Below are 23,034 nucleotides of genomic sequence, written 5' to 3' on the forward strand. Positions count from 1 at the left end.
AAAGGGGTACAGGCTGCAGTTTTCCACAAAACCACCCATGTCCGACAAAGTACTTTTGTCACGAGCGAGTGGTCAAGCGGCGCTGACGTTACGAGAGGAGATAGCCTCCCTATTACGCAAGAACGCCGTACGGGAAGTGTTACCAGGAGAAAGCCGGCTCGGTTTCTACTCGAGATACTTCCTGGTCAAGAAGAAAGGGGGGGGATTACGTCCCATCATGGATCTACGAGCTCTCAACAGGTATTTGAAAACTTTTCAGTTCAAAATGCTGACGGCGGCGGCGTTACTACGCTCGGTCCGTCAGGGCGACTGGTGGAGCTCAATAGATCTCAAGGACGCTTACTTTCACGTCCCTATTTATCCACCGCACAGGAAATTCCTGCGGTTCGAGTTCGAGGGTCATGTGTACGAATACCTGGTCCTCCCGTTTGGAATGTCACTAAGTCCCAGGGTGTTCGTCAAATGTACTCAGGCAGCGATAGCTCCCCTGAGGCAGAGGGGTATTCGCATCGCGAGTTACATCGACGACTGGCTACTGAGTGGGGACTCGTATCAGGAGGCATGTCATCACACCAGTACAGTGGTGTCGCACCTGACCTCCCTAGGGTTCACACTGAACTTCGAGAAGTGCGTGCTCACGCCGTCCCGTCGCGCTACTTTCATAGGTATCGAGCTGGACGCGGTCTCTCTCAGGGCTCGTTTGTCTCAGGAGAGGAGAGTTTCCTTTCTGAGATGTTTAGCCATGTTTCAACTGGGACGCAAGGTCCAGTACAAAATCTGCATGAGGGCGGCGGGGCTCATGGCCTCGGCCATTTCCTTGATACGCCTGGGCAGATTGCACATGCGCCCTTTTCAGAGATGGGTGGGCTCCCTCGGGGTCCCGGTAACTCAGGGTTTTCGCCGGGTAACGGTGTCCGCAGCATGCATACAGTCCCTCCAACAATGGAAAGTAGTCTCCTTCCTGTCAGAGGGCGTTCCAATGGGGAGGATCATCTCCAGGAAGATGATAACCACCGACGCCAGTCTGACAGGTTGGGGCGCCACCTTCGAGGGCAGAATGGCCAGGGGTGTGTGGGACCGCAGTATGAGGGCGGCCCACATCAACTACCTGGAGCTGATGGCGGTCTTTTTGGCGTTAAAGCACTTCAGACCCTGCATCAGCGGTTGTCACGTTTTGGTCAAGACGGACAATACTACGACCATGGCCTACATAAACAAGCAAGGAGGCCTGAAGTCTCCTACCTTGGACGGGTTGGCACGGAGGCTGATACTATGGTGCAGCACGCACTTGGAGTCAATCCACGCATCTCATGTCCCTGGTCTTCTGAACAGGGGAGCCGATCTTCTGTCCAGAGGCAAGACTCAGGCTTCAGAATGGTCTCTGCACCCCGCGGTCGCGAACCAGATCTGGGTCAGGTTCGGGCGGCCCAGGGTGGACCTGTTTGCATCAGAGGAGAACGCGAAATGCTCGCTGTTTTTCTCAATGAAAGGCCAGGCTCCGCTGGGGTTGGACGCCCTGGCGCATGAGTGGCCGAGGGGGCTACTTTATGCGTTCCCTCCGATGGAGCTGATCCACCCTACTCTGGAACGGATCAGGCTCCGGGACCTCACGGTGCTGCTGGTGGCTCCAGCATGGGGCACCTGGAGGTCGGAGATAGCTCCCCTCCTATACGAGCGGCCTTGGCCCCTCCCGCTGCGAGAGGACCTGCTACAGCAGGCGGGGGGCGAGATTCATCATCCCAGGCCCGCAGACCTAGATCTGTGGGTTTGGCCCGTGAGAGGGAAAATTTGACTGCAGCCGGGCTTCCACCTAGGGTGGTAGCGACTATTCAGGCCGCTAGGGCACACTCCACTAGGTCCGTTTATGGAGCTAAGTGGGGTGTGTTCGAGGAGTGGTGCCTGGACCGGTCCCCGGTTGTGGTCCCTTTCCAGGCTTCGGTCCCAGACATCCTGACCTTCCTACAGGATAGGTTGGATCTGGGAAACGCCTTCTCCACAATCAAAGTATACCTGGCGGCCATCTCGGCCAACCATGTTGGTTTTGGTAGGAAAACCGTGGGAAAACAACCAATGGTGTGCCAGTTCATGAAGGGTGCCCTGCGGGAACACCCTGTCTCCAGGGCTTTGTTTCCCACGTGGGACTTGGTCCTGGTGCTCGACTCACTCTCTCGTCCTCTTTTTGAACCACTGGAGACGGTGGAACCTAGGTTCCTCACGCTCAAGACGGTGCTCTTGGTTGCGCTGACAACAGCGAAACGGGTGAGCGATATGCATGCCCTATCGGTAGTTCCGGAGTGCATGAGGTTCGCTGGTGATAACGGTAGGGTTGTTCTTAAACCCAACCTGGCGTTCATCCCTAAGAACCACCTGGCGGTGGTGACACCGACCGTGCTGGTTGCTTTTCATCCGCCTCCGTTTGCCTCAGAGGAGGATCGGAGGCTGCACTGTATCTGTCCAGTGAGGGCCTTGCGGCTGTATGTCCAGAGGACTGCGGCCCGGGACCGACCCGGCCAGCTGTTCGTTTCCCTGGGCCCTGGGCCTGGGGGAAAAGCGGTGGCTAAGTCTACGCTTTCCCGATGGATTGTGGAGGCTATTCGCTTGGCGTACACTAGTAGGGGAGCCCCAGTGCCTGACGGACTGAGAGCGCACTCTACTAGGGGTGTATCGACGTCATGGGCCCTCTGCAGAGGGGTTTCCATTCAGGACGTCTGCACGGCAGCGAGTTGGGCGTCTCCCTCGACTTTCGCTGCGTTCTACAGCCTGGACGTGGCGGCGTCTTCCCTGGCGCACGCTGTCCTGGGTGTGGCCTCCACCTGAAGGTGGGTAGGTGCATAGAACGGCCGTAGGATCTGTTCATGCCCCTGTAATTTAGTGTATGATTGGCCGACGTCTGGGCCTTAGATGAATAAGGCGGACTTCGGTCTGTCAGGGCCCTCCCCCCACTAGAATAGACAGGCTGTGCCTGCTTTTAGTTATGAGGCAGACTTAGGTCTGTCAGGGCCCCACTTCTTTTCCTGTTCCTTACCCCAGACCCGGTGGGTCTGGGGGGGCTTGGGCGCCAGGGGGTCACGTCCCAGGGGGGGGCGTGGCCCTGGCGCCCAGGCGCTGGGGCAGGTTTTTGTGGTATCTTGTTTGTAGATACATTACGGGGGTTTATATCTCCCATATGTGAACAACGAGAGAGCAATGTAGCAAAACTAAGGGTTACTTACGTAACCCCGGTTTTGTAAATTGCGAACGAGTTGTTCACAGAAACACCCTTCTTTTTGCTTCACCGTAGGCAGAAGGAAGCTGGTGTATCAAGAGAACGACTTCCGCATTCCGGTCGCCTATAATACCTTCGGGAGGGGGCTACCGGAAAGCGACGGAAGACCCATCGGGCCAAAAATTAGGTTTGGCCCTGAGGGAGTTAATGTGAAGCTTCTGTTATCACCGCCAGAGGGCGCTGTTCCCATATGTGAACAACTCGTTCGCAATTTACAAAACCGGGGTTACGTAAGTAACCCTTAGATCTTCAAACAACCCCCCCGCCCCCCTACAGTCTGGAAGATCCGTCCCATGTCGACAAGCGACACAAGAGAAGAGATCACAGTTTGGTGATTTACTTCCAACAGAAATGCCTTCGGTGAAAGACCTCAACGTAACCTGTAATGTTCTCAACAAGGAGAACACCTTCTCAGCGGGAGATCCGGTCACTGGGAGGGTCACCTTCCAGCTGGAGAAAGAGTTAAAAGTGAAAAGTGTTGTCATCAAGCTGAAAGGAGACGCCAATGTTCGGTGGAGCTCAGGGTCAGGAAAGCACAGGCATACCCACACCGCACACAGGAGATACTTCAAACTCAAAACATATCTGGTTCCAGAAAACGCAGAAGGTAAATGTTTTTAAAGTTGTATTTTGGAGTTGTTTTTTGCAGCCAGTAATGTATGGCATTGGCATGTACCAGCATGGGGATTTGGGGATCTCATTTTAAATAAGCCAAGTAAGTGCTTTTATGAGCGATCCAGTTTAGAGGACCTTGTATTGTGAATTGTACTTCCATTTACTGTTTCCATCCATCAATCAGCAGCAGGCGCATAAACGCAAGGTGTGCGCAACACGCGGAAAGATATGCGCAAGAAAGACCATCAAACCATGCGATTCTCATTGCAAAAGCATTGGCAGATTGGCACATTTTCTGATGGATCTAAAAGTGTACCATTTTCCATTTGTATGTGTTAATATGGTTAAAAGTGTCTGTGGTTGTCACGTTTTGGTCAAGACGGACAATACTACGACCATGGCCTACATAAACAAGCAAGGAGGCCTGAAGTCTCCTACCTTGGACGGGTTGGCACGGAGGCTGATACTATGGTGCAGCACGCACTTGGAGTCAATCCACGCCTCTCATGTCCCTGGTCTTCTGAACAGGGGAGCCGATCTTCTGTCCAGAGGCAAGACTCAGGCTTCAGAATGGTCTCTGCACCCCGCGGTCGCGAACCAGATCTGGGTCAGGTTCGGGCGGCCCAGGGTGGACCTGTTTGCATCAGAGGAGAACGCGAAATGCTCGCTGTTTTTCTCAATGAAAGGCCAGGCTCCGCTGGGGTTGGACGCCCTGGCGCACGAGTGGCCGAGGGGGCTACTTTATGCGTTCCCTCCGATGGAGCTGATCCACCCTACTCTGGAACGGATCAGGCTCCGGGACCTCACGGTGCTGCTGGTGGCTCCAGCATGGGGCACCTGGAGGTCGGAGATAGCTCCCCTCCTATACGAGCGGCCTTGGCCCCTCCCGCTGCGAGAGGACCTGCTACAGCAGGCGGGGGGCGAGATTCATCATCCCAGGCCCGCAGACCTAGATCTGTGGGTTTGGCCCGTGAGAGGGAAAATTTGACTGCAGCCGGGCTTCCACCTAGGGTGGTAGCGACTATTCAGGCCGCTAGGGCACACTCCACTAGGTCCGTTTATGGAGCTAAGTGGGGTGTGTTCGAGGAGTGGTGCCTGGACCGGTCCCCGGTTGTGGTCCCTTTCCAGGCTTCGGTCCCAGACATCCTGACCTTCCTACAGGATAGGTTGGATCTGGGAAACGCCTTCTCCACAATCAAAGTATACCTGGCGGCCATCTCGGCCAACCATGTTGGTTTCGGTAGGAAAACCGTGGGAAAACAACCAATGGTGTGCCAGTTCATGAAGGGTGCCCTGCGGGAACACCCTGTCTCCAGGGCTTTGTTTCCCACGTGGGACTTGGTCCTGGTGCTCGACTCACTCTCTCGTCCTCTTTTTGAACCACTGGAGACGGTGGAACCTAGGTTCCTCACGCTCAAGACGGTGCTCTTGGTTGCGCTGACAACAGCGAAACGGGTGAGCGATATGCATGCCCTATCGGTAGTTCCGGAGTGCATGAGGTTCGCTGGTGATAACGGTAGGGTTGTTCTTAAACCCAACCCGGCGTTCATCCCTAAGAACCACCTGGCGGTGGTGACACCGACCGTGCTGGTTGCTTTTCATCCGCCTCCGTTTGCCTCAGAGGAGGATCGGAGGCTGCACTGTATCTGTCCAGTGAGGGCCTTGCGGCTGTATGTCCAGAGGACTGCGGCCCGGGACCGACCCGGCCAGCTGTTCGTTTCCCTGGGCCCTGGGCCTGGGGGAAAAGCGGTGGCTAAGTCTACGCTTTCCCGATGGATTGTGGAGGCTATTCGCTTGGCGTACACTAGTAGGGGAGCCCCAGTGCCTGACGGACTGAGAGCGCACTCTACTAGGGGTGTATCGACGTCATGGGCCCTCTGCAGAGGGGTTTCCATTCAGGACGTCTGCACGGCAGCGAGTTGGGCGTCTCCCTCGACTTTCGCTGCGTTCTACAGCCTGGACGTGGCGGCGTCTTCCCTGGCGCACGCTGTCCTGGGTGTGGCCTCCACCTGAAGGTGGGTAGGTGCATAGAACGGCCGTAGGATCTGTTCATGCCCCTGTAATTTAGTGTATGATTGGCCGACGTCTGGGCCTTAGATGAATAAGGCGGACTTCGGTCTGTCAGGGCCCTCCCCCCACTAGAATAGACAGGCTGTGCCTGCTTTTAGTTATGAGGCAGACTTAGGTCTGTCAGGGCCCCACTTCTTTTCCTGTTCCTTACCCCAGACCCGGTGGGTCTGGGGGTTTCCCCAGACCCGGTGGGTCTGGGGGGGCTTGGGCGCCAGGGGGTCACGTCCCAGGGGGGGGCGTGGCCCTGGCGCCCAGGCGCTGGGGCAGGTTTTTGTGGTATCTTGTTTGTAGATACATTACGGGGGTTTATATCTCCCATATGTGAACAACGAGAGAGCAATGTAGCAAAACTAAGGGTTACTTACGTAACCCCGGTTTTGTAAATTGCGAACGAGTTGTTCACAGAAACACCCTTCTTTTTGCTTCACCGTAGGCAGAAGGAAGCTGGTGTATCAAGAGAACGACTTCCGCATTCCGGTCACCTATAATACCTTCGGGAGGGGGCTACCGGAAAGCGACGGAAGACCCATCGGGCCAAAAATTAGGTTTGGCCCTGAGGGAGTTAATGTGAAGCTTCTGTTATCACCGCCAGAGGGCGCTGTTCCCATATGTGAACAACTCGTTCGCAATTTACAAAACCGGGGTTACGTAAGTAACCCTTAGATCTTCAAACAACCCCCCCGCCCCCCTACAGTCTGGAAGATCCGTCCCATGTCGACAAGCGACACAAGAGAAGAGATCACAGTTTGGTGATTTACTTCCAACAGAAATGCCTTCGGTGAAAGACCTCAACGTAACCTGTAATGTTCTCAACAAGGAGAACACCTTCTCAGCGGGAGATCCGGTCACTGGGAGGGTCACCTTCCAGCTGGAGAAAGAGTTAAAAGTGAAAAGTGTTGTCATCAAGCGAGACGCCAATGTTCGGTGGAGCTCAGGGTCAGGAAAGCACAGGCATACCCACACCGCACACAGGAGATACTTCAAACTCAAAACATATCTGGTTCCAGAAAACGCAGAAGGTAAATGTTTTTAAAGTTGTATTTTGGAGTTGTTTTTTGCAGCCAGTAATGTATGGCATTGGCATGTACCAGCATGGGGATTTGGGGATCTCATTTTAAATAAGCCAAGTAAGTGCTTTTATGAGCGATCCAGTTTAGAGGACCTTGTATTGTGAATTGTACTTCCATTTACTGTTTCCATCCATCAATCAGCAGCAGGCGCATAAACGCAAGGTGTGCGCAACACGCGGAAAGATATGCGCAAGAAAGACCATCAAACCATGCGATTCTCATTGCAAAAGCATTGGCAGATTGGCACATTTTCTGATGGATCTAAAAGTGTACCATTTTCCATTTGTATGTGTTAATATGGTTAAAAGTGTCTGTGCCTCAGTCTCAGGCAGCCTTAGGGAAAAATAAAGCTATCATGCCCCATACATACTTGCTTTTCCTGCATGCAGTGGGGGAGAAATGTGTTTTACTTGAGTAAAAGTATCAATACCGCAATGTAGAAATACTCTGTTACAAGTAAAAGTGTGGAGTTAAAACTAAACTGAAAGTACCAAAAGTAGAAAGTACTCATTATGCATAATTTCACAAGTTTTCAAATGTATAAAAGTTAAAACTCTTTTGAAAATAGCAGATCTACAAGCTCACAACGTGTCGCTTGTGAGCTTGTAGATCTGCTAATTTCAAATAGCCAAAGTATATATAGGGTTGAAGTGGTTAATGTATGTTTTGTAATAATAATCAAAATCTACAAAGTATAACTAGTAACTAAAGTCATATAATTCATATAATTGTAGTGGAGTAAAACTACAATATTTTCCTCAGAGATATAGTGGAGTAGAAGTAAAAGTATTGAAATTTGGAAATGTTACTTAAGTAACAGTACTTTAGTTACACTGCATAACATGAGTTTACCTAGTTAAAGGGATATTTCACTTTTAAAAAAAATTGGGTAATTTCATCGTCTACTCAGGCTTTTGTGAACACCCCAGACAGTTTTGAAGTTGCTTGATTCAGTATTAGATATTTGATATTTATTTAATCAGACCCCTTTCCTATACAAACCCATTGTAACTTCAAACTCCATTTTAACCATGATTCATCAATCAATTTATTTATTTAAAAAAAGAAGATTTGGAAAAACAACCTTTTTATTACAATAAAATAATTACATAAAATAAATGAAAAAAGTAATTGAAAAACATGGCCCCCTCACGTATTAGGAGGGTAGTATGAGTCACCAGAACCAAGGACGGGTGTTCTTGATGAATCTATCATGGTTAAAATGGAGTTTGAAGTTACATTGGGTTTGTATAGGACAGACACACACACTCGCACGCGCACGCGCACACGCACACGCACACGCACACACACACACACACACACACACACACACACACACACACACACAAAATGTATATTCCATTGTCTCACACTTCCCACCTCATCTATGACCGGAAGTTTAGACCTCCTCCCACCCCGTCACAGATTGGCGGTTAGATAAAAAAAATAAGATTGAGGTCTGCAGCATGAGTGATAACAGTTAAGGGGGCGTATTCGCCTAAGTCATTAAGGGAGAATGATGTTGAAAGGAGATAATGGGATGTAATGTAAACGTATGTTTCTCACTGAGTTCAGTAAAGGCTTGGCTGTGTGTTCGAACAAGAGATCCACACTTATGATACGAAACCGATAGTTAGGCCTGAGCCTATTCTCACACACACACACACACACGCACACGCACACGCACACGCACACAGCAAATGTATATTCCATTGTCTCACAGTACACCTAATCTAAGGCTATCTTACGTTGTGTTTCATTTCGGATATCAATGGTAGGCTTAAAGGTCAGACTTGCACAGACATGAACCGTTCTGCATCCTAATCAGAGAGTTCTAGTGCGTAACCTAATTTGTGACAGTAAAACATACATCACAAGTTACTGACAGATGGACTCACAGGAGCAAAAAACATAATCTGTTGCTTTTAGCCGTTCCAGGCTCCTGGTATGGATGCAAAGTGTGTGACTATGAAATAATGTGCTCTACAATTAAATAAAGTTATAACAAAGAATACAATTAATTAAATGAAATAAATCCTGAACATGTATGTATTTTAGTCGCTGTCATTTCTATTGACAGAAATGTATACATATAGAATTATATTTGTATATACCTGTTAAAAGTACAAAACATCAGGAGGGGGAAAAAAAGCAGAGTGCTTATTTCCGTTGTGGTCCATTGACAACCAGGATTTTAGTGTATATGGTTAAGTGGTCCATAAAACACAACTTCATCAAACACACAAAACATAATAGTCTACACATTAAACACAAAACAAAACATAATTACATAAAACAAAACATCACACACACACACACACACACACACACACACACACACACACACACACACACACACACACACACACACACACACACACACACACACACACACACACACACACACACACACACACACTTTGTATGCGTGTGAATAAACATAGGATATTTTGAGGTAACATATTTTGTATTTCTTTTTCAGAGACTGTACTTGCTGAAGGACCCCATGCCTACAACTTCAGCTTCAAAATACCAGTGGAGTATGTGGACATTTGTTATGTTTGATATACAATTACTAAAACGATACATTTGCGTAATTCTGAAATAGTTTATGTTTGAGGCATGCTAAATAATGCAGCACAGACTGAGAGAAAAAAAAAGATATATATAGTTATATATTTGGACCCAAGAAACATATTTTTGCATATTTTTAAACCATCATTATATCGTCAGTGCGACGATATGAACTGCCCACAAAAAGAAACTTAACTTCAGTCGATTATTTCTCCCCTTTAATAATACCAATTGGTAGTGTGTTTTATATCATTTTTATCGTTGATTAGTCACCTTTACAACGAGGTACAGCTTGTAAGGATCGGGCATTCGTTGAATGAGCATCACTACTAAACGTGGGGGTAGCGCCCCCTAAAATGTTGCCAAAATCCCCGTAATCGCTCTCGTTTTGAGCAACCTGCCAGCACAGTCTTGCTGAGAGGCAGGGGCGCCGATATTTATAAGCTCTAATGGGTGCGCAACCTGGTACACATGCACACGTTTGTTCCTTCAGGATAAGGCCTGTGCAATAGGGCAAGTGAAGCTGGTGTTCCGCAGATTACGCATTATTTGACGTCAGCCCTGGTACCATTTCCAGTCACAGATGTGTGACTGGCACCTGAGCATGGGTCCTGCAACTTTGACATCTGTCTTTGGTACCGTTGTGCAAATCTTGCCTGTAAATCTCTGGAAGAAAACCTATGGTTCCTCAGTGAAGCAAGGGTGAGGAACCGGTCTTCTTGGGTTGTTGTCTTCCTTTGACTTCACCAGTCTCACAGAACTTGCTCCTAAGTTTGGAAATGGTACCAGGGCTGACACCAAATAATGCCGCAACTCTGCATAGCGGAACACCAGATTCACTTGCCCTATTGCACGGGCCTTATCCTGAAGGGACAAACGTGGCATCTTTCCATGGGGGCAATGTTGCTGCTTGGAGCATACACAAACTCAACAAAGTTGCAGAACCCATGCTCAGATGCCAGTCACACACACCTGTGACTGGCACACACCTGCCAGCAGGTGTGTCCTGGCAGGTCGCTCAAAACAAGAGCGATTACCAAAGGAAGCATATTGGGGGATTTTGGCAAATTTTGGGGAGGCGCTACCCACACGTTTAGTTGTGTTGCTCATTCCACGAATGCCCGATCCTTACAAGCTGTACCTCGTTGTAAAGGTGACTAAAACACAATACCAATTGGTATTATTGAATTGGGGAGAAATAATCGACTGTTTAGTTTCCGAACTTTTTGTGGGCAGTTTATTTCTTTTTGGTATGGGGTGTGAGAAATCCACTGGAGTACTGACTCTTCCTTTACAGAAATATGCCACCGTCCTTCAAAGGAATACATGGGAAGATTGTCTACGTGTTGCAGGCCGAGGTGTCCAGGAGCTGGTGGCCAGATAGCGTCTCAACACACGAGTTAACCTTTGTTAATAAGTTCCTTTCAGCATCTGCAACGGTAATTCAATTCAATATTTATTTCAGACCCAGGTAGATCCATATCACAGATATACAATACCACACAATAAAATAAAATAAAAATAACAATAACAATAATGCAAATAGCCCACATTGTTCAGTTTCTGACATACAAACATGTTGCGCCAATGGTTCCACAGTCTAGAGGTGAACCTGACAGAACTGCGTGTGGGGTCCGTTATGACTGCGATTATGTCACAACACAAGACGCCCTGGCTAAGCTTAGCACATTTGTTATGAACTAGGTCCACCTATACGTTCCATAATGTTTTGGTAGTAGGAATATTTTTTGTTGTTGTTGCTGGGCCCAGAGGGTGGCCAGTGGTTTGCAAGATTTGATTTGGTTTCACATGCCCCCCCAGCCCCCCCCCCCCCCCCCCCCCACACACACAGAAATCCTGGAGCTTTCTCAGTGGGTAGGTATACTACGGAATACAAAAACACTCGCCCCAAAACACGCTTTCCCCAGGTCAAATCCGCCCCACATCCTCGGAGCGGTCCCCAGGTATTCCTAAATGTAACCTCTAGGGCTGTGAATCGTCTGCTATCTCACGAATCGATTCGATTCCGATTCTTGGGGTCACGATTCCGATTTTTATAGATTTTTTCAAAACAAACGATTCTCGATTCAAATTTTTTTCGATTCAAAAGTGTTTTTTTCCGATTCAAACGATTTTAGATTCAAAACGATTCTCGATTCAAAACGATTCTTGATTCAAAACATAGGATTTCAGGATCTACTCCAATCTGCTGGCATGAGAACAGAGTACATGTATGTAGCTTTTATAATTGTAAAGGTTTTATCAACTGATAATAATGTAAACACACAAAGGTAAATCCAAGATAACATTTTTTTATATATATATATATATATATATATTTATTTTTTTTGAAAATCAATTTAAAAAAAAATGAGAATCGATTCTGAATCGTCCAACAGTAGAATCGCGATTCGTATTCGAATCGATTTTTTCCGACACCCCTAGTAACCTCAGTAAAACTATGCCTAAACCTAACTAACCTTATACATAACCTTAACCTCAGTAAAACAAATACAATAAATAAATGGGGGCGATACTACTTACTTTAAGGGCTGTTCACACTGAGCACTATAACGATAACTATAACTATATTGTTCATTGTATTTATTTTTTATAGTTGGTGTGAACTCTGCCATCCACTTGACTTGCGATGTCCCTTAACCCATTTAGACCTGAGGCCGATTCCAGAAACGCCTTCTAAATCCTTACCTACGTTTTCTGAAAAACTTCAAATATTTATTAAAAAATTACTACAAAAGGTATGTTGCTATATACTGTACATAGCAACAAGAACCCTGTCGTGTATTTGAGGCATAAACTGCATGTTATCAGGCCCGTTGGTGGTAATAATATGGAGGAGAATAGAAGAGAGACGACGTCAGGGTTTCCAGGTTCTCCATGGTCATTTATTCAGCATTCCTTCAAGTACAGCATCATCAAGTACAGCATCATATAATCCAGAGAGCCAGGGACAGGGCCCTGACTCCACACAGCCTCACGTCGTGTGAGACAGACCTACTAACTAATTTTACAGTCACTTCTTTATACACAGTAGGTAGCTAACATTAGCATGTGGGGTGGGGGTCAATGATAGCCATATAAGGTATGTACTAAAATAAGAGCAGCACAATGGCCATTTGGCTCAGCTGCAGCTGTTGCTGCGTTAGAATATAGCAATTTCACCAGTCACACTCTGAGTAGCAGATGGCAGGCTGGCTCACAACACATTCATGATTCTCTTACTTTAGTAAACTGAGTATCATTTCTTAATATGTTTTGACTTGCACACTGTCCATATACCACACAACTTCCCCCCACGAAAGAATCAAACTTCTTTCGCAACCAGGTATATTGAATAAACAGTTTGCGAGAGAAAACATAAAAAACAACCTTCCTTCTTCTACACCCCCCATGACCAATGACTGGAAGTTTAACAAAAGGACATTCAGCAGATTCAACACAAACAACACATGAGACAGAACAACTTAGATACAGGAATAGAAATTACACAATAGTCATACAGTGGTTTACATCAAATTTCAGAATAAAAATAAAATCTTATTCTCAGAGAAAATACATCAATATGCACTTCAGCGCATCGATCTCTCCTTCCGCCTGCCGTCGCTTTGAGAAAATCTTTTTCTCCTAGCCCCCTTCGCCTCTCATTATCAATCTCAGTCGCATACTTAACATAAGGGAATCAATTATCTCAAGACCAAACTTTTTATAGCCTTATTAGTTTGTCAGAGACACCCCCTCACGTCGCATCCAGTATGCATTTCCCCTCCTAATCAGTGTGCAGGCCTTTCTGTTGTCTTTAAACTCTAGAATAAAATGTGCACAGCAAACCATAACATCCTGTGGTATGAACGAATGTCTCCTTTACCTGGAAAGGGACCATAACACACGCCCACCCTAATATGATAGGTTCAGCTGTTGTCGCAAACTCCTCGCGCAAATAAAAAACAAAAAACATAAGGGAATCACCCTCAAAAACTCCACATTTAACCCTAGAGACCAGAATAACAAAATCCTCACTTCACACTTTTACGCACGGCAACAAAAATAACGCTCCGTAGTTTAAACCACTTTATCACTAAATACAACCTCTCTCCTGCATTGTTCATTGTTCCCATCCGATAATGCTGCTTTCGTCGCCTCTAGCTCAATGTCCACGCACGTCATTGTCCTCCAGCCAAAAAGATAGCCGCTGTTCACACCACCTCCCCCCACGGAGAATTGCGACCAGCAAGATCTCCGCTCCGCCGTCCATAGCCAAAGCGCTCCGCTCGCAACCACCATGAGAAGAGTAGATGTTCCCCGTAGCCATCTGAACAGGTCATGAGGCGGTTGGCAGTCATCACAGCGTCGCCGTTGCGAGGTCCATCATCGTAGGTCGCGCTGACGTCCCCATGGCGGTGGTCCTCCTCGCCGCAGGAAGACTCCCACGGGTCCGATTCTCCCCACAGGCCCGCATCACGGCCACCTCAAAATACACAGGTTCTTTAATCGAAGCACACACTCGCAAAAGTATGCACAACGATGGAGCTGGCCCGCCAAATATGTCGTGTATTTGAGGCATAAACTGCATGTTATCAGGCCCGTTGGTGGTAATAATATGGAGGAGAATAGAAGAGAGACGACGTCAGGGTTTCCAGGTTCTCCATGGTCATTTATTCAGCATTCCTTCAAGTACAGCATCATCAAGTACAGCATCATATAATCCAGAGAGCCAGGGACAGGGCCCTGACTCCACACAGCCTCACGTCGTGTGAGACAGACCTACTAACTAATTTTACAGTCACTTCTTTATACACAGTAGGTAGCTAACATTAGCATGTGGGGTGGGGGTCAATGATAGCCATATAAGGTATGTACTAAAATAAGAGCAGCACAATGGCCATTTGGCTCAGCTGCAGCTGTTGCTGCGTTAGAATATAGCAATTTCACCAGTCACACTCTGAGTAGCAGATGGCAGGCTGGCTCACAACACATTCATGATTCTCTTACTTTAGTAAACTGAGTATCATTTCTTAATATGTTTTGACTTGCACACTGTCCATATACCACAACCCCAAAAGGGGTTCCTGTCCTGAAAGGTATAGTTACAAATAGGGGGTCCGTCCAAAATGGGTTAAGACTTGTACCTGCAGAGCACGTACGTAGAGACTATACCACTAGGTAGCAGCCACGTAGCAACCGTTTCCTCTATGTTGCGTACATATGAATCATAATTCACCCAACACACGACTGGCATAGTGTCCTGGTCTGGCTTAACCAGGCTTTGCATAGCCTTATTTTTCCAGAGCTGGCAGTCGTGGCTGAGTGATTCTTTATACTGGTATATCTGTTTTTTATACATACTGTCTTTTGGTAAAAGGCGTGTCAATTCATGATATCAAAACCTGGACGCGCTCTCTTGCATTCACATGTAACTGGACACTACTGTCGTTGTGCAAGTTGTAGTGGGTTGTAGTTTGACTGTGAGGACAGGTTGTGTGTGTGTGTGTGTGTGTGTGTGTGTGTGTGTGTGTGTGTGTGTGTGTGTGTGTGTGTGTGTGTGTGTGTGTGTGTGTGTGTGCGCATTTGATGTTGCAATATATATGTTGTACATATAACATATAGCTCTTCAGTAACTAATATAAATTTACATGATGCATTCTAGTCTCCTCAGGTTGGTTCGGTGGAAAAAGAGCTTGGAACTTTCCGCATAGGACAAATTGTGAAAATGGAGGCCTCTGTTGACAAGGGCACTTGTTGTCCAGGTAACTATACCCCCAACACGATAGTTTTAGTTTGATTCACAACATAAAAAATAAATGTGTATGATTCTGTCGCGCTCACACCCAGGGATGGAATGTAGGACCCAAAATGCAGAAAACACTCTTAACACAAAAGAAGTTGGTAAACTGAAAACTCTTTACTGAAAGCTCAGGTACACCTCACAGTGCAAAATCTTACAAATACTCTCAAAAACTGAAACTTCTCAAGCTGGAACAGAGCACATGGCAGAAGACAAACAGAAGACAATAAACCAGTAATGTAACTGAGCACACAGCACAACTTAAATACTTGAAAGTCTCAATAACTCAGATGCACCACAGCTTGGTGCCCAGGTGGAACCAGTCTCTCAATCAGGGGAAAACAGAGAGGAGAGGGGGTGAGCAGAACGAGGGCGAGAACACACTGGGCAAGGGCAGAGTCACATACAGTAACTGGAGGGGGACACAGAGCAGGGGCAGGGGCCAAGATCGTGACAGATTCAGCGTATCCCTGCAAGTCAACAACACTGTATATTGCATTGTTATTATGGAGTAGAGACTACCGTATGCATATTAAAATATGTCTATAGTTCTGTAGAAGAAGTTGTTATAGTTCATTATCATTGTTGTTATTATTAAAGTATTGATATTGTACTTGTCTAATTACCTGTATAGGAACATACAGCTGTTTTGTTTCATTATCCCAGTGATCATTTGTTATTATCTTCTTCTAAAGGTGAAAAAATGACTATTGTGGCCAAAGTCAACAATTCCTCATCTAAGGAAATGACGCCCAAATTCAAAATGGTTCAGAAAGTGTTGTATCGTGCCCAATACCGCACCAATTGGAGTGAGAGGGAAGTGTGCAAAGTGGTGAACCCAAAACTTATTGAACCCAAAACAAACGAAACAATCACTTGTCAGATGGAGGTTCCTGCAGGCTGGTGCCCGACCATCAGCAACTGTGAAATCATCTCATTAGATTACGTTGTAAAGGTATGTACAGTTTGTAGTTACAGTATGTTTCCCATTGTTCCATTGACATCAGTTCTGTATGTCTACCTAACTTGTTGCTAGTCTTTTTTTTGCATTGGCTGTGTTCTTTGTTGAGTTGGCGCTGCATAAGATGCCAAAGATTAAGAACATTCCATGTATGAACCTCATGTTGGATCCTATGGGATAGTATTAAATGAAATGGTCTTCTTGTTCTTGTAAAATGACAATACCAGCGGCCTGGCATATTTAGCCCTGATTGACAATGACGCATGGTATACAGTATTTACTTGACATTACTGTGTAGTGTGCAGACCATTTTCGAAAGCATTCTGTATTTTGTTTGATTTTTCAGGAAGCAATTCATGGATACCATTCATTTCAGTAGAGTGTGAAACTTTAAAAACTAGCTAGATAAACATTTATAGATAATCCAACATGTCTATGTGTATGTACGACATATGGGCAGTGGTGAAACTGTGAAAATACAATGAGGTATTCATGCTGTTATGGTCCTTTTAAAGCCCCCCCCCCAGCCAATTTTTGTTCTAATTTTTCCTCTTAATTTTCTCACCAAACTACGAACGGGATTGTGGTTTGAAATTAAACATCACACATTAGAGCCCTGCATGGGGTCCCGTGGGAGCCGACACAAGTCTTGCGGGAGCGGGTGGTGTTCAAATACCTGTGGGCGGAGATGGGTGGTCAAAAAAAATGGTCCACGTCGGTGACGCTTCAATCAATGTAGGCTAATAGCTATAGGCTAAAAAACATATAGGATTGTAGATTTTTTTTATCTCAATGTCAATCTAACTGCCTGCTTTTTATTCTCAGGCGTATTTGGACATCAGCTTTGCTTTTGACCCAGAGGTCGAGTTTCAAGTAGTCATGCTACCCGCTGGCATGACCAGCGAGTGTATCCCTCCACCATTTGGAGCTGGGGGTCCCGCTCCCTACCAGCCACAGGGTTTTGGGGGTCCAACCCACAGCGACTTCCCTCCACCCAACCAGCAGCCAGGGTTCGGGGGGCCAACCCACAACAGCGACTTCCAACCACCTGTTGCCCCGGTGGAACTTTACCCCGCTGTACCCTCGGGTCCTGGCGTGCATCCAGGCTACCCAGCAGGCCCAAGCCCCAGTACCAACAATTTTCCAGGGTACTCGTCAAATCCGCCTGCATATGCGGATCTCCAAAATGATCCATCCGGCTCAAAGCCCAGCCATGGGTCATATAAGAGCAACCCTTTGCCACAGCAGTCTCCCGGCCAGCCTGGTTTCCCTGTGTATCCCCACCTCCCTCCAACTGCTCCGCCTGTGTTCAACCCATCGCTTCAACCCACGTTCAACATCGATCCAACTGCCCCAGCGATGAGTTCCAACTTCCTGTCTGAACAGAAAGAAGAGCCTCCGTCTTACATGCCCAAGGTTTAGCTACATAAGACATGGAGTTTGGGGGGACCCACAGGGGTCCTTGTGGGGTATATTTGAAAATAGCCGATCTACAAGTTCACAACGTGACGCGATGCGACAGGTTGTAACACGTTGTGAGCTGGTAGATATGCTATTTTCGGAAACATTGCAAAAAGTTTGAAATATTTGAAATAATTTTACACAATCTTCTCTTATGGAAGTCTCTGGCACAAAATCTTTGCAGGTGGGGGTCTGTGGCTAAATGCATTTCATTTCGGGAGTCCTTGACATGAAAATGTTTGAGAACCCAGTGTTTCCCCTAGCCAGATATTTATGCTCAAACACAAAGTCTTATATCTTATATAGTACATGTGCACAGTAATAATCTTTATAGTTTACATATGAATTGTCTCCAGATTTAGGAAAATATACTTTTATTAGACAAAAGTATACAAATCAGTCAGTCACACATCAACAACTAGTGATGGCATCCTGCCTGAGAGCATTTAGCATTATATCAATCATTATCATTGATATAATCTTTTCTGTAAAAAAAAATATATGTATATATATTATTATTTTTATTTTTTTACAGAAATAAATCATACTGTGGCGGTCGGATTTAAGGGGTGGCGGCCCGCCACTGCTTAATGCATATAGGGGAAACACTGGAGAACCACTGACATGAGAGACCGACTGATTCAGTCAGATCTCATGGGAAGAAATCAAATCATTTAGGGCGGGGCAATATGTCGATATAATATCAATATAGTGATATGAGACTAGATATGGTCTGGGATTTTGGATATTATAATATCGTGATATGGCTGTTAGGCCTGTCACCAAATCACAAGTATTTGATATAATCGCAATTATTTTTCATAATCGTTTCCATTTTGAAAAATGTTCATACATTTCCAAACATTTTCCAAAACTCTTGTAGATCAGCTATTTCTTCTATTTTAACGTCTTTTTAAAGTATACAATTATTGAATATGTCAGTAATTTCTTTTTATATTCAAATAATTTGTCATATCTGCCCTGTGCATTTTTTATTACGAAGCCTAAAAGGCAAACTATTTTAATTTGTATTTATTTATCTTTATTCATAGTATATTATGTTCCAATGCTCAATGCCAATAACACAATTAAATCATTAATCACAATTATTTGTATGACAATTAATCGTCAACTTAAATTTTGTAATCGTGACAACCCTGATGGCTGTTGTCTTTTCCTGGTTTTAAAGGCTACTACGTAGCAGTGAAGTGATTTTTCTGAACTTTCCTGAATATTCTAGCTGTTCATTTATTTACCTTTACCCACTTGGTTACAGTGTGCTTCCTACACAAGTATGGAAAGTATGGAATTTGGAGTATGGAAAAAAGATTTATGTTTCCAGACTTTCCATCCTGTTTTTAGTAGAGCGGAATAGCAATACGATCGTGCACTTTTTGTAAGGAGGCTGAAACTTTCAGCATAATTAGTAAATAATATAACATTAATTTTCAGAAGGGGAGGGAAGTCAAGTTTGACCTCTGAGGGGTCAAATCTAAGATGGCCGCCCGTTTACAGGGTCTGAATGTCTAAATACTTAAAAAAAAACATTTAAGGCGTTCTTTCCAACTAAGTTGGGGTTGCCCATTCATTTGATGATACTTTGGAGATTGCCAGAACCCAAGGACATACATTAAATCAAGGTCAAGGTCAAATTACATAGTAATAAGTATATTTTAGCTTGGACACTGGGTTATACTGCAATATAGTGAAACTGTTCTTCCATTTTGTGACAATGTGAATAATACAAAACAAATAAACAGAATAAACCCATGGTGGTAGTCTATATTAATAAATTAATAGTAAATGACAATAATCAAGGTTCAAGGCTTCTTTATTGTCACGTGCGTACAGAAGAGAAAAACAAGACAAAAAAACAACAACCTAACAGTCTCCAGAACAGAGGCACAGTGCAGTACATTTGAGTGCAGCTTTGGCACACTTGCATCGTCCAGTACACCCTTTGGTGCAGCGACAGCGGATTAATTCATGGCACGATTTGGATGCTTGAGAGAGTGGTCCAAAATGGTTGCCACCCAGTTGTTTCTTTTGTCCAGCCCCATTCAGATGGCTCTGGCATCTCTGGTTCCAGTACCAATACCTGGTTCCAACAGTTTGCCTGGTAGCAAGTGCGCTTGATGTGTTGCTTGAGTGCTGCCTGGGTTGGAGGAATGCTCTCTAGTGTTCTTGACTTCTGTGTGAAGAGCTGTTTCCTGGCATCATTCACTTCCGTGCACTCACTGGTTCGGTCATACATGAGCACCAAAAATCGCTCTAGCAGGAACATTGATCCTTCACTGACCTAACTCGGCATGTGTAGGAGTTCACTGAAAGCCTCATTCACCTCTGGGAATGACCTCCAAGTTTCCCAGGCAGTCTCCTTTCCTCTGCCAGCGAATGCAGATACAGTGTCACACCCGGTGAAAGCGTGAAAGACTGGGAGAGTCAGACACTGTGTTGGAGTCATTGTGGCAACCATTTCATGCTACAACAGCTATGTACCGAAAGCTTGATCAAACACCAAAGGCAACCCACAGCTCATCGGAATGAAGCCAAAGACAGTACTACCACATCAGTATGAACAGTACGTATGGTCACCTTCTTACACCCCTTTAGCACAGTATCTGCCACATGCAGAAGCAGACAAGTGTCAGCCTCCTCTTGTGAACATGGGGCAAGGCAGGCCAAGTTTGAATCAGCAGGAGAATCAGGAGAACAGACGACTCTACTTCCATTGGTTGCATAAAGTTCCTTGCCCTCTGATAGAGGAATGTTAATTAATTAATTGTCTAAACCCCTTCAGATGTGTCGCCTATATAAGACACCCATGTTTGTTACACTGCCATTTGTTGATTCTGAGGAATTCATTGCACTATTTTTTTGGGCACATTTTTACCTTGACCTCGACCTAAATGCATTTCTTTGAAATCTGGTGATCTCGAAAGTATCACCAAATGAAAAGGCATCCCCTATTTAGTTGGAAATTATACTTTAAACATTTTTCTACTGTGTTTGGTTCCAAATTTAAGTTGGACTAGCGGCCATTTTGGATTTGACCTCTCACGGTCCTCAGAGGTCAAATCTGACTTCCCTCCCCTTCTGAAAATTAATGTTATATTATTTACTAATTATGCTGAAAATTTCACGCTTCTTACAAAAAGTGCACGATTTGCTCAAAAACAGGAGTTAACCCGCTGTACTATTTCTAAAATATTAAATTCAGAATTTCAACAAAAATGTTTTTATTGATTGACTGCATTGGTTAGATTACCTTCTCTTTTGGCACAGAGTTTTGAGAGTGACTTTATTTATAAACAGTGTTTTCAACAAGTATGTTTTACATTTTACTCCATAAACGGCCAATGAAGCAACGTCAATGTACAATTAGTTCTCTTTTAGTTCCCTGGTGAATTGAACACCACTTCTGTTCCTGTAGGGGTCGAGTTCTCCTTTAGTTCCCTGGTGAATTGAACACCACTTCTGTTCCTGTTGGGGTCGATTGTTTAAATTTACATGACAAATGTAACATCCATTTCACTATTTTAGCATTGTCTGAAGTTATGCCTTCAGTGAAAAACCTTAATGTAACTTGTGATGTTCTCAGCGAGGAGGGCACCTTTGCAGGGGGCGATCCGGTCACAAGGAGAGTTCCAGTTCCAGTTGGAAAAAGAAACCAAAGTTTAAAGCGTTTTCATCAAACTGAAAGGCGATGCTAATGTTCGGTGGTCGACAGGGATGGGAGATGACAGCAGAACATACTACTGTATGCACACAGAAGATATTTGAAATTCAAAACGTTTTTACTTCCAGAAAACCCAGAATGTAGGCTGGCTGAAATGTTGTAGTTTTTAGTTTTTTGTTACCTAACCTCCCTAAGGTAAACTCAAATCAAGCTCCATCATTGCAGTATCATGAAAGGTGGAAAGAGACAGAGAAAGAAACTCTCATGGTCCTCTCACCAACACCTGTTGCCATAGACTACTAGCCCAGTGGTTGTCAAACTTTTTGGGCTTAAGGCACCACATTTTTGTTTTCCATCCAAGGCACCCCTAAATGTGTGACAACATTTGATAACTTTTCCCTGCAGATCAGGCATATTGGTGTGGGACAGGTCAGGTAGCAGCAACACTCCAGCTGAAATCATACTGGCCCCATATAATAATGGCTCCATTTTGGGGGGAGAATTACTTGGGGACTTTTTTTTTCTATTCAATGAACAGTCCGAGTCATATTCACCTGTATGACTGTATCCATTACAAGCCCTAGCTAATATTGGGCAATTACTCCACTCAACCTTCATAACTATAACTAGCCTTAGCGTACACTTTGAATTTTTAGCCTACAGATTTTGATATAATTCCATATCAAAAGTTACAAAGTCACCCTTATGACAGTTTTCGGCAGTTTACATAAACTGGAATAAAGCTTATTATTGTCATGTAATGCATAACCTATGTCGGTGTTCTATAGCCTTGTGTTTTGGACCCTAAAATAAAGCTAATGTTGTAGGTGTGGTGGAAAGTAACTACTGTACATTTACTCAAGTAGCCTGCTGTACTTAAGTATAATTTTGAGGTATTTTTACTTTACAGGTGTACTATTCATTTTTTAACTGTCTTACTTTTATGTACCTTGGTGGCAAACAAGGTAATTTAATCTTCCACACACAATAAATAATTGAATGGTCACTGAAACAATCAGACAGTACCCTGGATTTTGTAATTCTGTCAGGATGAGTGACAAGAATCCAGTCTAGCAGAGATTTAGACAAATGAACGGGGTCAACTCTAGTGGGCTCACTAATGAGCTGAGTGAAGTTAGCATTGCTGACAAGACGGTCCTTGGAGGATGACGACCTATCAAGCCAGTTCCTGTTAAAGTCACCCAAAATATAATAATTTCATTTGGACGATAGTAGATAGAATACATTGTGTAGATTCAGAGGGAGCATCTGGAGGCCTATACATATTTCCTATAATCAGGTGTTTATTTTCATGATTTTTTTGTGTTGATAAATAGCAAAATGCATAGGCTTCTCATTTGGGATGACAAGCTCAGAAGATAAATTACGAAGAAACATATGTAGCCACACCTGCTCTTGTGCCTCTATCAACTCACATAATCTCACACATAATCTTCAAATTGAACAGAATTATCAGGGATAGAATTAGTCAGCCATGTCTAAGAGAGTGTAATTACATTAGGTTTATTATAAGCA

General features: G+C 45.0%; 1 protein-coding gene and 1 long non-coding RNA gene across 5 annotated transcripts in view; one reads left to right on the forward strand and one right to left on the reverse strand.

Moving 5' to 3' along the window:
• The window catches only part of LOC308089484, a 26,245-nt gene extending 8,724 nt beyond the window's left edge, over positions 1 to 17,521 (reverse strand). For 2 of the 3 annotated variants that reach the window (XR_013933510.1, XR_013933511.1), the window contains exon 1: positions 17,407 to 17,485. This is a non-coding gene — a long non-coding RNA (uncharacterized lncRNA). Of the gene's footprint in view, positions 1 to 17,406 lie in introns of all 3 variants that reach the window. The other variant, XR_013933509.1, reaches the window with a different exon arrangement.
• Positions 3,598 to 22,324, forward strand: LOC308089483 (arrestin domain-containing protein 3-like). 2 transcript variants are annotated; one of them, XM_080434224.1, is made up of 6 exons: positions 3,598 to 3,872; positions 9,503 to 9,560; positions 10,892 to 11,033; positions 15,260 to 15,359; positions 16,093 to 16,352; positions 17,184 to 22,324. In XM_080434224.1, the coding sequence occupies exons 1-6, from the start codon at positions 3,617 to 3,619 to the stop codon at positions 17,778 to 17,780; spliced, it is 1,413 nt and encodes a 470-aa protein (XP_080290350.1). In that variant the 5' UTR covers positions 3,598 to 3,616; the 3' UTR covers positions 17,781 to 22,324. The 2 variants fall into 2 exon arrangements, with proteins under 2 accessions (XP_080290350.1, XP_080290351.1); XM_080434225.1 differs by lacking the exon at positions 3,598 to 3,872 and adding an exon at positions 6,697 to 6,969.
• The last annotated feature ends 710 nt before the right edge of the window (positions 22,325 to 23,034 follow it).

This window comes from Gymnoscopelus braueri (assembly GCF_963280865.1).
Source record: "Gymnoscopelus braueri genome assembly, chromosome: 7".
Lineage (NCBI taxonomy): Eukaryota > Metazoa > Chordata > Actinopteri > Myctophiformes > Myctophidae > Gymnoscopelus > Gymnoscopelus braueri.